Source organism: Pogoniulus pusillus, chromosome 17 (assembly GCF_015220805.1).
Source record: "Pogoniulus pusillus isolate bPogPus1 chromosome 17, bPogPus1.pri, whole genome shotgun sequence".
Taxonomy (NCBI): Eukaryota; Metazoa; Chordata; class Aves; order Piciformes; family Lybiidae; genus Pogoniulus; species Pogoniulus pusillus.
Window position 1 is genome coordinate 3599044 of NC_087280.1, and position 13711 is coordinate 3612754.

Below are 13711 nucleotides of genomic sequence, written 5' to 3' on the forward strand. Positions count from 1 at the left end.
CTGCACTGGCTCCAACACTTCCATGTGCTGTTTGTGCTGGAGGCTCCAGAGCTGCCCCCAGGAGTGCAGGTGGGGTGTGAGGAGAGCAGAGCCAAGGGGCAGAATCCCCTCCCTTGCCCTGTGCCCACACTGCTCTGGCTGCAGCCCAGCACAGGCTTGTGTCTGGGCTGCACTCACCCTGCAGGCTCAGGCTGAGCTTTGCATCAGCCCAGATCCCCAGGGCCTGTTCCTCAGGGCTGCTCTCAGCCATTGCCCACCCAGCCTGGAGCTGTGCTTGGGATTGCACCCACCCAGGTGCAGGACCTTACACTTGGCCTTGTTGAACGTCATGAGGTTGGCCTGGGCACACCTCTGCAGCCTGTCCAGGTCCCTCTGGATTGATCCCTGACCCCTGAGGGATGTCACTTCTCCATCCTGGGTGGAGGATGGGGGTAGTGGAGGTGTCTGTGCATCAGGAGTGAGTCAGGAGAAGCACAGGGGTGTAGCAGGGGTGGCACAAATCTTCCAGCACTCTTCTACCTGCTGCAAGGGTGCTGCTCCCCAGGGCTGATTTACAGAACCCCCCCCAAACCACACTGCCACAGGTTTAATGAGGAGCAGAGGCAAGCTGGGACCCCTCCCACCAGGAATGAGCTTCACCTGAGGGTTGTTAATGAGCTTGGGTGTTAACTGGGAGCAGCTGGAATGGACCCACAGCCCCACCACCCTGGGAAATGAGATAAAAGGGCAGGGCTGGCCTGAGTTTTGCTGTCTTCTCCTTGGGTGCTGCCAGGTAAGGGGTGTTGGGGGGGATGGAAGGGTTTGCCATTCCTAGTGAGGTCATCTTGTGTAAGCTGGGTGTTTTGGACAGGGGGTGAGGTAATGACTGAGCCTGAAGCCTTGCTGGGAGCATTCCTGGATCGTCCTGAGAGATTACTGAGGCTTAGCACAAAATTTCCTGAGCTGGAGAAACTGCTCAGTGGAAACTCCTTATTGTTGCAGGAGACCACAGAGGTGCTCTGCCCAGGAGCCTCCTGGCTGTGGTGGAGGTGATGCTCCGGGGATGGGTCAGCCACTGTCACTGGGGTGAAATATGAAAGGGGAGCTGGGAGGCAGCCAGCCTGAAGCTTTTGTTGTCCCTCTCTGGGGCTTGCAGGGGCCCAGCCTGAAGTTCCTGCTGTTCCTCTTCACAGCTAGGCTGTCTCCATGGCTTCTCCCAAGCAAAGTCGAGGACTAGGACCACCAGACCCCACAGATGATGTTGCTCTACAACAGCCAGCAGTACTCCGTGGTGAGAGGGAAGAGTCTGTGGCCATGACCCTGTGTCATGCTGCCCCTGTGACCACCGCTGCCAGCAGGCTGTGGTGCAAAGCCTCCCTGGTGCTGGCCATCTGCCTGTCTGCCACTGTTCTCCTGTGCAGCCCAAGCTCTCTGCCTGCCCTGGGCTCCCTGGCTTCTTCCCCTGTTTGGCTGGGCACTGCAGCCACCCAGCAAGGGACAGGAGATGGTCTGGTGGCAACAGGCAAGGACCTGCCCGAGCAATCAGCTGGGCAGCAGGGTAGGACTGTGCTGATGAGTGCCCCAAGCTGCTTGCCAGAGGTAGAAGGAGTTGTGACCCGTGGTACAGATGTGGAGGGATGGAGCCTGGGGATGCTGACCACAAGCCCTGCCTCTCCCTTGACAGCTTGGACCTCACCACAGCAGAAGGCTGGCTCCAGGCATGGGGAAGGGCTCAGCATGGGCACAGCAGTGGCTGTGACACAATGGCTTGGCACAGGGGCATCTGCTACCTCAGACAGGCTGCTCCAGACCATGGGTGTGCCCAGTGCTGACTCCCAGCTTCCCCTTGCTGTGGGAACCCTACCTGGCACAGGACCAGGCTCACATGATGCCACACGGAAGCCAGCAGTGACCTCAGCCCGTGGCCTTGGGCAGCCAGTGGGCACAGCAGAGCCCCACAGCCCAGGGACTCCTGTCCCAGCACACAAAGGGACACTGGCAGGGACTCTCTCTCAGAGCCACAGTATAATGGATCAACCTGGAGATGCCCAGATGCTGGGCCTTGGGTCACTTCCAGACCATCAGACTGTGCCCTGCAAAGGAGATGTCAGCCCAGTTGTGAGCTCAAAGTCTCCTGCTGTAGTCACAGCCAGGGATGTATCTTCTTGGAGCAGAGCTGTGACAGCAGCACAGGCTCCCAGTAGTGTGCCAGCACCTGACCTAGCTACATCTGGTGTCCAGCATGGAGCTGCAGTGCCCAGAGCAACAGAGAGGAGTCACAATGACCAGGAAGAAGAGGTGAGACCAAGCCCTGGCCAGCTTGACCTTGGTATGGGTAAGGACCACACTGCTGTTCCTTGTCTGGTACCCCTTCCAGAGGTGTCTTCAGCTCTGCCAACAGAAAGGGCATCCAACTCAACCAAAATGCACCCTGGCACTGACTGGATACCCTCTACAGTCACACCTGAGATGTCTTGGGACACACAACCTGCTGGCACCTTCCTGCATGCACTGGACAAGGTCTCAGGAAATAGGTCTGGACTTCTGGCCACTCTCTTGGCCTCACCTAGTACTGTGGTGGCTCATGATGTCACCCATCCACAAGTGCTGGCTTCCACCCCCCCTGCAGCAGAGGCTGGGGGACCTGCTGTCACCTCGGGGAAGGCAACTGAGTCTTCTCCCTCTGCACAGCAGACTTTGCCAACATCTACTGAAGCCCACCACTCCCCTGCTTGGACCAGAGTCCCCAGCACTGCAAGTCCAACTGGGGTGAGCTTGGCACCCCCTGATGCCATCCCAGAGCCTGGAGTGACTGAAGTCCCCTGCAAGGATGGAGCTGGTGTGGTGGCTTCTCCAGAAGAGCCAAGAACTGCAGGTGTGACACATGGCTTCCCTCTGGAGTCACCCACCCAGAGGCCACTTTGGCATCCAGAGCCCTTCCTCATGGCAGCACCTGAGCATGGACCCACTGCAGGGCAAGGCCAGGCCATGAAGGAGACTGAGATGAGCATGCAGCCAGGACAGGTGGCTGTGGCAGCAGAAGCTGGACACAGTGAGCCCAGAACAGCATCAGCAGGCCCCCATGCTACTCCAGCAGAACCTCCGGAGCCCACCCATGCCAGCCCAGCCTCTGTGCCTCCTCCCAACTCCAAGAATCCTGCTCTGGAGTGCTGCTTTGAGAGTGTGCAACACACCAGCACCACAGGCTTGCCATCTCCACCCTACCTGCTGCCTTCAGCTGGAGCTGTGAGTGCAGCCAGCTCTGAGACCCTGGCTGTACCAGCAGTAGTGACCCTGTCTGCCCAGTCCATGGCCAGGCCCTTTGCCACTTCCCAGCACCCCTCAACAGCTGGAGCACAGCCCTCTTCAGCTTCAGGAGAGGCCTTCACCAGAGCTGGGCTGGTGACAGTGGCCAAATCTGTCTCCTTGGGGCTGAAGCCCTCTGCACCCCACTTTGCCAGGGTCCCCAGCCAGCTTCTGCCCACACATGTGCTGCCCTTCCAGTTCAGGCTAGTGGGTATCGCTTACTCGGAGGCGCTGAGCAACCCAGCTTCAGAGAGCTACAGGGAGCTGGAGGAAGAAGTGAGGCTGCTGGTGAGTGCAGGGTGGGGCAGCTGAGGAACTGCTGTAGCAAGGTCTGCTTGGGGTGAGGGGCCTGCAGGCTGCATTAGCCCTGGCTTGGTCTATCACTTACCTGGGCACAGTGGAGATAAGTAACTGACTGGCACTGCTCTGGCAGAGATGGACTGGGATGCCTGGTTTGAGGTTGGGCTGGACTCCCTTCAGCTCTGGTAGCTAAGGGGGGCATTGGTCACTGTTGTGGTCAGTGTTCCCTCCTGGCTGCTGTTCCTAGGCTGGTGGGAGTATGCCACAGCTGTCCCCAGAGGCCTAGCATGCCCTGGGGTATCAGCACATCCTGCGCTGGACAGATTGAGCTGGCTCTTCTCTGCACATCTCCTGGTACATCCACATGATGGAGCTTGTAAAAGCTCCTTCACTAACGGGTCCTACTTTCTTCCAGCTAAACCAAATGCTGTCCACCTATAAGACCTTCCTGAAGGCATATATCCTCGAGTTCAGGTGAGTGTGCAGCGCTGCCCTGGGGCAACAAACAGGCAGAGAAGGTTGAGTTTGACTGGGAGAGAAAGCTTTACCCAGCAAAACGCTCTAGGAAGTGGCAGTGCTCCCTCTTCAGGGTCACCACCCTTGAGGAATCCCTGATTGAAAGTCTCTGAAGGCATGGATAAAGTCACCTGAGAGGTCTCTTGGGGTGGGGTGGTAATGTGAGGGTGCTGGGACTCTCAAGCTGCTCCCAAAGAGGAGTTGGGCTGCCCATCCTCTCCTCTCCCTCCAGGAATGGCTCCGTGGTGGTGCGAGGGGAGGCTCTGTTCCGGGGGGATGCTCCTGCTCCCACCAGCTCCCACTTCATCCGGACCATCATTGCAGAGGCAAGCAGGGGAGGGAATATCTTCAGCTGGAAGCTGGAGCCACAATCTGTCCAGTCCAGTGGTAAGCCATGGAGATCTTCCCACAGCACAGCTGTTGAGTGTACCCCCTAGACCTCTAGCAAAACTAAAGCTCTTCAGTTTGGGCTTTAAGCTTTGCTTTCATTGAGCATCCCTTCCCTTGACTCATGCCAAACTCTGATCCTGGAGACCACATTTGCAGCTCTTGCACCTCTGTGGTCCAGTGCTCCTGCTAAGCACTATGGTTTCCACCCTTTCTTGAGCTGCTTCTCCTGGGAAGAGGGTACATCCCAGGTCTGAAAGGTGGTACAGCTCAGGCCCTTCCCACCACATCTGCACTCAGCTGCCCTACTGGCTTCTGCTTTTGGTATGTGGCAGAGCATGAGCTCCAGGCTGTCTGGTATCTCACAAGGAAGGTGGAGGAACAGCTACGGGCATAACTCTTCTCTCAACTTCTAGGCTTCAGCCTGGAGAACCTGGACCCAGAGAAGCTGTCTGTCTCTTTCACTGTCTTCCAGCTGGGGAGGAACAGAACAGAAACCTTGGAGAAGCTGATCAGTGAGGTATGACAAGCCTTGGTGACTCTTCCAAAGGATGATGCTGGGGAGAACAGGCCCAGGTTGCCCCATGGTGGGATAAGGTGCCCTAAAGCAGGGGCAGAGTGTAAGTTGTTGTCTCCTCCTAGGTGATATGGTCACTCAGTGCCTTCTATGAAGTGAGGAACTTCTCTATCGTCCAGCTCAGGTATGGGGCACAAGCATTCCTCTCCAAAGCTCTTTAAATGAATTACCTCACCTCTTGTGCACTCAGCAACTAAGTAGCCAAGTTGCAAAGATGGAGAGGCTGGACTTAATGATCTTGAAGGTCTTTTCTGACCAAGCAATTCTGAGAGGATGAGTTGCGCTGCACTAGGATGCCCATGAGGGTGGTGTGCTGCTGGTGGTACCCTCCCTGGGCTTGAGTTAGTCCTGCTGAGAAGACAAGCTACAGTGTGCTTAGCCTGGTCCCAGCTCTCCTGCCTTACTTAGTCCTTCTCTCTTCTTAGACGCTTCAGGGGAGGGCTGAAGATTGTTGGAAACATCTACCTTGACACTATTGCCCATGCTGATGTTGCAGAGGTTCTGCAAGCTTTGACAGCTCTTGTAGCCTCCTCTGTGGACCTGACCTCCCTCTCAGTGGAAGGTAAGGACAGGAGATGTGTGTGGTAGGCCTCACCACCACACCTGCTCCTCTAATACTCATCTCCTGCCTCTTCAGGAGCCAAGCTTGACCTGCAGGTTTATCCAGTCTCCTTCCTCATCACCAACAGACACTTCAGTGAGAATCTTCTGGACCCACTTACTAAAGAGCACCAGGAGCTCACCAGAAAGCTTGGTGATGTGGTAGGCATGGCTGGTGGGAGGGGGCCAGGTGCTGAGGATCACTGGAGGAAGAGAGACTGATTCAGGGTTGTCCAAACCAGGCCCTCAGCTCCAGTGCTGTTGATACCTGATGGGCAGCACTGAGGCTTTAGCGGCAGGATGCTCTCTGCTGATGGTGCTTCAGTGGTTTGGGATGCCACAGTGCAGCCAGGCACCTGTGTCCCTCCTGCAGTGGCTGTCCTAGCCCACATGAGGGCTGTGGAAGTTGGTGGTCTGGCTGGGTGAAAGACCTCAAAGGCTGAGGAAAAACTTCTTTTTCAGGTTGCAAGAATCCTGAGGAGAAACAACAAGAGCTTCCTGCAGGTGGTGATAAGAGGGTTCCTGTAAGTGGGAGCAGAGGGTCTGCTGGGACAGCAGGGGAGGGAGAGGAGGATACAGAGCCAGGGAAGTCTCCCTGCAGGCATCAGCTAACAGGTTGTGGCTCTTGGGTGTGTAGTCTCATCCACAGAAAGGTTTACAACTAGTACCCGCGGCCAAGAATTTGCCTGCCTCAGAAGTGACTTGCTGAACCCTCAGGGGTTTCTTCCATGTGCCCCTGGTCACAGCCCAGCACGTGGCTGTGGGATCATGATAGGACTGGCAGCTGCTGGAGCTCTTTCCAACCCTGTCCACAGGCCTGGCTCCTTGATCTGCCATGGGGATGTGGTCTTCCAGAAGCCTGCTCCAACCAGCCAGCAAGTTCTGGAGGTGCTGCTTCTCTCAGTTGGACCAGACAAGGCTTTGGCTGCTTCAAACTTCCAGGTGGACCCCTACTTTCTTGCTGTTGGAGGTGAGCTTCTCTTTGGGGGTCTGGGTACACAAGCTTCACCAGGTTGTGGCTCCTTGCCTGCAGTGTTGAGTAGAGTAGATCCAGATTCTTTGTGCAAAGGGAGGGTGAAGTGTCTTGGCTGGTGAGGTGACCAGCTTGAGATGCTCTGAAAGTACAGTTCTAGGAACAACCATGCCCTCCAACTCTGCCCAGCCTGGGGAACTGTAGACAGGCTGATCTGCTGAAGGTGCAGAGGACAGGGGAGGAGGTTTGTCTGGGAAGGGCATGGAGGCTGTCAAAGATGTCAGTGGTGGAAATGGGTGCTTGGCTGGCTGCCACCTGTGGCGTGTAGAAGACCTGTGTCCTGCAGGCTGGGCTAACACTGCTGTGCTCTGTCGCAGAGGCCACTCTGGAGCCCCCCAAGTCCCAGCCAGGCTTTCCAGAGTACGGAGTGGCCATCATTGTTGTGTGTGGCCTCTGCATCATTGCTGCTCCTGTTGCCATCCTGCTGGTAAGATGACATCTGTTGGGGCAAAGGTGCCCTGATGCCTGGGTGAAGGGAGCATGGAGCAGGGCACTGGTGTGGGGCTAGGCCTGGCTGCAGTGTCTGTGCTCCTCTCCCTAGTATCTGAGAACCAAGAGGCTTGGTCGGTGGGACAGACCAGTCCTCTGGGACAGAAGAGACCTTGAAGTAGGGACTCAGACCATGGAAATGGAAAACCAAGGATTCTGGGCATCCTCTGAGCAGGTAAGGGGGCTTCAGTCCTTGGAACTCATTTCTGTGCCTTGGAGCTGGAGCTCTGGGACACAGCTGGTGCTTGTGCAGGTTGCAGGTCCCTCTTGTAGCTGGTAATGATCCTGAGCAATGCCAGGAGTTGGAGACCTGCCTGGGAGGTGGGTCCAGTGACTTGTCTCACCCACAGGGGCCTGAGGATGTGCATGCCTGCTGTCAGGATGACTCTGTCTGAGAAGATAAGGCTGCTGGAGTGAAGAAATGGAGAGGGGTTTTGGGGAGAGATCTGCTCAGAAGATGCTCCTTGAGCTGCAGCTAAGTGCTCCTGGAGGAGGTGTAATAACTTTGTGTGTTTTGAACTTTTAATAAACTGTTTCTAGACTGCCAATCCCTGATGCAAGTGACCTCTACTTCTGCTCTAGGGGGGGTGCTAAGCTCTCATGCCCAGGGGGGCATCAATGAGCTGAGCTTGGTCTTCTCCAGCTCTTGATTAGCTTTTTGCTAGTGCTAGGAGGTTAAAAGACTGAGGAAGGGGATCCCTTCTGGGGCTGGGTTTGCTCCACTGGATGCATCCCTGCAACCCCCCCCCCCCAGGGAAAGCACCCTACAGTAGGGCTCTTCTTGCTGCCCACTTCACTACGCTGTCCCATAACCCCATCTTGCTTTCAGGGTGCTGGGCCCTGATTGTACCCTGTAAGGCTTGATCTGGTGGGACCCTGGGTGGTGCTAATAGAGATGTGCTGAGCTCCGTGGCCCTTTTCCAGGCAGGAAAGGGACTAAGCTTAGCCCTTTTACTCTACTTGGCAAGATGAGGAACCACTATGTGCTCCTCAACTCCCTCCTGTTGGAAAACTACCCACAGGCAGCAAGTCCAGAGGGGGGTAAACTTTCTACACCCTCAAACCTTGGAACTTGAAGCTTCGAGGCATGAAGCTGTTGCTACTTGTCAGGCCCAAGCTGTAGAGCTGCCTTTACAGAACTGAGGAAGGTCTGAGGATGTCACCTAACCCCAGCATGAATGAAGAACAAGAAGCAGAACCCAAAGGTCCACCAGCTTGGTTCTGCTTCCCTTCAAGGGTGAAGTGATTCTCTAGAAACCTCTCCAAATGTGATGCTCACCTGAAGGCACAGGCATGGAGCAGATGACCAGGAGGAAATCCTAACTTGGAAAATAATGGCAGCTTGGTGAGGAGGGAGGATTGGAAATGTGACCAGGAGATGCCAGAACCCCACAGCTGTGTAGTCTTGTGTTTGACAAGCACAACATCTGTGTTTGGATGCATTTAGGACTGCACAGATGTTGAGGTGCCCTCAGGATGTGTGAGATTCCTGCCCTGCTGTGGGGAAGAACAAAGCATCAGAGGTAATGAAATTCAGTCTGTTCTTCGTCTTTCAGCCAAGAGTTTGGGGTTGGTCCTGCATCATCCCCAACAAAAAAGGGGCTGTGAGAGTCAGCCTGGGAAAAAAAACAACTGGAATGATGGAAAACAAGGTAGAGGGAAAAAAAACCCTGGTACATCTAGAAAAGACGTGGTGAGGATGGTTGGCAGGTGAAGGTTGCTGGGATGAAGCACCAGGAGGAGATGGCAGCTGTTTGGCTCTGCCACCACCTTGTGGCTTGATGCCTATGAGCCCTGCAGCAAACCTGAGTTCCCAGCAGCAGCGTCCCTACTGCCTTGCTCATGCCACACTCCCACGCTGAGCCCCAGTGGGGCTTGCTGATTGTTGGGAAGGCAGGTGCCACCCCCATGTTGCTTGAGATAATGAGAGAATCTGAACACTTCAGCCAAAGCAGTGTCTGTGTTTAGGGTTAAAATGTTCTTCTAAGGGACATAGGGGAATGATTAAGTAAGACTTCAAATCAGTGTGTCCTTGACAGCTGAAATGTGTTAATAACAGTCAGCTTTAGGGCTTGTCTTAGACTAAACTGGCCTCCCTGTTATGTTAAAACCCACCCTTCCTAGGCAGGAGACTCCTGCCTGAAAGAAACTTCTGATAAGGTCGTGTAATCTAGGAGGAGAGGCAATATTTTTGAGCTTGCCCACCAGAAAGGATGCTGGTGGTGGGACAAAGAGCTTTATCCATGCCCTGGGTGGGTCAGAGCAGAGAATCAGAGTTGTCAGGTTTGGAAGGGACCTCAGGGTGGGGAGGGAGACAGTGGAACAGGGTTCTAGGGAGGACGTGGATGTGCCCTGTCCCTGGAAGTGTTCAAGGCCAGGCTAGATGAGGCCTGGAGCAATCCCTTTGAGTGGGATGTGGTCCCCTGCTGTGGCAGGGGTGTTGGAACTAGGTGATCTTTAAGGAGATCATTCTTGATGTTATGAAACCACTCACTCTATGAGCATGCCCAGTGAATTCAAGAGAAGCTGGGCCTTGAAGGGGAAGTGAGCAAGAGATTAAACAGGTACTTGGTGACAGTTAAACTGTATTGGCTATGCTCAAAGTGCTGCTGGGGCTTGAAGGGATGTGCTGAGGCTTTTGGGACCTCCCCAGGCACCTGGGCTGGGAGTCCTGGTGGGCACTGAGGCCAAGTAGGCAAATGGTCTCTTGAGCTCCATCGGGAAGAGTGTGGCTAACAGGTCAAGGGAGCTTCTCCTTCTCCTCCTCCCCAGTGGGGCCTCACCTACAGTCTTGTGTCCTGTTAAGGGCTCCCCACTTCAAGAAGGAGCTGCTTGAGAGGGTACAGGAAAGGGCTACAACGTTGATTAGGGCACTAGAACGTTCTCCTTGTCAGGAAAGGTGTAGAGAAGTTTCAGTGGGCTTATCCATGCTTACAGTTAAGGGGAGGGGGGGCAGGAGGATGGTATTTCTTCAGTGGGGTCCAGCTGCAGGGCAAGGGACAACGGGCACAAACTTGAACGGAGGAAGTTCTAGCTGAAATGAGGACGAACGTCTGTTTACGGTGAGAGGGGTGAACCTCTGGCCTCGGCTGCCTGCAGAGGAGGTGGAATCTCCACTGGCGTCCTTCTAACCCCCGCTGGAAGCTGTCCTGTTCAACCCGCCCTAGTCCAACGTGCCGCGGCAGGGCTCTGTACTAGATCATCTTCAGAGCTCCCTTCCACCTCCTACGAGTCTGGTTCTGCAACTGTTATCTTCGGCTTACCGCACGTCAGCATCTACTCTTCCCTGCGGCGGCCCCACGGAAACCGGCTCCAGCGCCGGTGCCCAGGGGACTCTCCAACACCCCCACCAAACCGCTGTTCCGGCCCCGCTCGCAGTCTCGCCACCCTGCACCCAGCCTGCTGGCCTTCTCCGCCCATGTGGGCCCCTGCTCGGCGCCGCATGAACCTCCAGAACTCAGGACCCTGCCGATCACAGGCATCCTCACCCCGCTCGGGCCTCCCCGAAGGCCCTCTGGCCGCTGCCGCTCCAGCGGCAGAGCGCAGCTCGGGCTTGCCGAGGGCGGATTCTGGCCCCGCCAATCACCGCCCGCCTAGCGCGGCCCCGCCAATCCCGGCCCCACCCCTCAGGCTCCGCCCCGCCCAATCAGGGCCCGACTCCGCGGTCCGCCGCTGCCGCCCTTCTGACAGCGCCACCTTCGTCCCGCTCAGGCCCCGCTCCTTCCGCCGGCAGCTCTCCGGGAGCGGGGGGACACGGAGGGATGGGACTCCCATGGCACGGGCAGCCGTGCTGCCGGAGTGCCGGCGGCAGGATCGGGGAACGTGGCGGGGCGGGCTGAAGAGACCAACTGGGTCTGGGCAGGAACGAGCTTGCTCTGCCGCACTGGGCTGAACCGAGATTGGTGGGGCGCGGCTGCGGGCGGGGATTAGCGGAGACAGCGAAGCCTCAACCTCGCCGGGCGGAAGACAGAACTCCGCCTCAGCTAGAAGCTCATCCCCGGGGCGGGGCTCCCTGGCTAAGCCCAACCCAACTCCTTCTCCCACAGGCGCCCGGCCCGGCCCCTTCTTCCCGCGGTCCCAAACATGCCCTTTCCCGAGCTCCTCCCCAGGTTTAGCCACCGCCCCGTGGGAAGACGGGGACATCGGCTGCCGTAGTGACTGAACGGCTCCCTGTGCTGGAAACGGCACAGGCACGGAACTCGCCAAGTAAAGAGACAGGCCCACGAAGCGGCCAGCCCACGCCTGCAGTGCCTATGGCGGCAGAAGGCAGCCGGCGGCCCGCGGCGCCGCTTCCTCGAGCAGGGAGAGGGGCGGGGCCTCCACCCACCACAATAACGGGGCAGAGGCGGCAGCGCTGGATCAGCCAATGAGAGGCCGCGATTGCTACTGGGAGACGCCTACCGGAAGGGAGAAAGAGGCGCGCGCGCTAGCCACGCCCCTCCCCAGCGCCTATTTAAAGGCGGGCGGCGCGGACGAGCGCCAGTGTGGAGCGGCGCGCAAGGAAGACGGCGGCGAGAGCGCGGCGGTGAAGCCCTGTCAGAAAGGGCTCTGGTCTGCTCGGCCTGAGGCGCTGTCCGTGGTGCTCGGCCTGGAGCTGTGACCGAAGCTGAAGAGCCGACAGCGCCGGGGACTGCAGAAGGTACTGTCCCTGCCTCCGTCCCGTTTGGTCGTTCTGCAGCAGCTTGAGCGGCGTTGGAGCCGCAGGACGGGGGTGGGAAAGCGAAGCGTCCCCCTGGCCGCAGTGGCTGGAATGTGATGGTCTAAAAATAGTTCACGGGTTTAGTAACGCAACTACACAATCACTTTTATTTTGGTTTTGTTTTTGTGTTGTTTATTTTCTTTTCTTTTTGTTCTATTTTAAGTTCACTGATTTGTTTTTCTTACGTTATTTATTTTTATTTATGTCATTTACACACTGTTCATTGAAGCCAATACGGAGTAGTAGTGATGTGCAAAGCAGCTTCTGGGTTACCCTGGTGGCTGCTGTCCCACCTTTCCCCAATCACTCCCTGCCGTGTTCCAAGCACACACTTCCCTAGGCAACCATTCCTTGCGCCGACTGTTCTGTAGGTAGGGGATATGTTCACAGAAATACTCAAAGGGAGAGGGAGCCGGTGGGCAAAGAGTTGAAATAAATTATAGGGCTGGTCTGAAATATAGACAAAAGAGCTTGAGGGGGAGACACTACCAACAGAAGGGCTGGAACTGGTGCTGAAGAGAGCAGCAACAGAGCTCGTGACACTGAGAAACAGAGTGTATGGATGGGGCTCGAATAACACTGGTGGGGCTGCATTTGGAATAATCACTGAAGGGGTCTTGGCTGAAACACAGAGCCTAGGAGCTGAGGGGGGAAATACTGGAGGGCAGGGTATGGAGCTATTAAACATGCCATAAAGTTGTGGCTAACCAGTAGGGTTTAGAGCTGAAGTCACTGAGGGCTAAAGCTAAAATCAATGACAGAATAAAAACCTGTGAGGATGGGGCTAGAAGAAACACAATGCACAGAGCTGAAATCACAAAGAGCTGGAGCTGAAATCACGAAGAACTGGACCTGCTGCTGAGGAGAGCATCAAGAGAGCACATGTTCCTGAGCAATAAAGACTGGGGATGGGGTTGCAATAAAGCTGCTGGGCCTGGGGCTGGAATAAAGTGGAAATCTGCACTGAAAAACACAGGTCATTAAGAGGAAGGGAAATTGGTGAGGCCTGGTGTATATGCAAATGCTGTAAAGTTGGGGTTGAAGCATAGGGTTTAGAGCTGAAATCACTGTGTGCAAGAGCTGAAATCACTGTGGGCTAGAGCTGAAATCACTATGGGCAAGAGCTGAAATCACTGTGGGCAAGAGCTGAAATCACTGTGGGCTAGAGCTGAAATCACTATGGGCAAGAGCTGAAATCACTGTGGGCTAGAGCTGAAAAACCAAACTTAGAGCTGAAGGGGGTGCTGATGAGAGCATCAACAGAGCACAGGGGCTTGAGAAACACTTGAGGGGTGGGGCTTATGTAAAAGCCGTAGAGTTAGAGATGAAGTGTAGGGTTTAGAGCTGAAATCACTAAAGGCTAAGAGCTGAAATCACGAAGAGTTGGAGCTGAAATGAAGAGCGAGAGCTGAAATCACGAAGAGCGGGAGCTGAAATCACGAAGAGCAGGAGCTGAAATCGTGAAGAGCAGGAGCTGCTGCTGAAGAGAGCATCAACAGAGCACATGTTCCTGAGCAATAAAGACTGGGGATGGGACTGCAATAAAGCTGCTGGGGATGGGGTTGGAATAAAGAGGAGGACTGTGCTGAAACACAGAACCTAGGGCTGGAGGGGAAGAACTGGTGAGCTGGGGAGTGGAGGTATTGTAAAAGCTGTAGAGTTGGGGCTGAAGCATAGGGTTTAGAGCTGGAATCACTGAGGGCTAGAGCTGAAATCACTGTGGGCTGTGCAGAAACCACTATGGGCAAGAGCTGAAATCACTATGGGCAAGAGCTGAAATCACTAAGGGCAAGAGCTGAAATCACTGAGGGCAAGAGCTGAAATC

General features: G+C 55.8%; 1 protein-coding gene across 1 annotated transcript; it reads left to right on the forward strand.

Annotated features, from left to right (window-relative positions):
• Positions 1 to 1204: 1204 nt before the first annotated feature.
• On the forward strand, positions 1205 to 7735 carry LOC135182821 (nascent polypeptide-associated complex subunit alpha, muscle-specific form-like). Its single transcript, XM_064157285.1, has 12 exons — positions 1205 to 3573; positions 4001 to 4059; positions 4334 to 4488; positions 4905 to 5008; positions 5131 to 5189; positions 5491 to 5627; positions 5703 to 5827; positions 6128 to 6189; positions 6481 to 6635; positions 7016 to 7125; positions 7240 to 7362; positions 7538 to 7735. The coding sequence occupies exons 1-12, from the start codon at positions 1294 to 1296 to the stop codon at positions 7580 to 7582; spliced, it is 3414 nt and encodes a 1137-aa protein (XP_064013355.1). The 5' UTR covers positions 1205 to 1293; the 3' UTR covers positions 7583 to 7735.
• Positions 7736 to 13711: the final 5976 nt, after the last annotated feature.

Coding starts and splice junctions, on each gene's coding strand:
- LOC135182821 (XM_064157285.1), top strand. CDS start 1,294: ATGACCCTGTGTCATGCTGCCCCTGTGACCACCGCTGCCAGCAGGCTG. Junction 5,009..5,130: donor TGGAGAAGCTGATCAGTGAG/GTATGACAAGCC, acceptor GTCTCCTCCTAG/GTGATATGGTCACTCAGTGC. Junction 5,828..6,127: donor CCAGAAAGCTTGGTGATGTG/GTAGGCATGGCT, acceptor CTTCTTTTTCAG/GTTGCAAGAATCCTGAGGAG.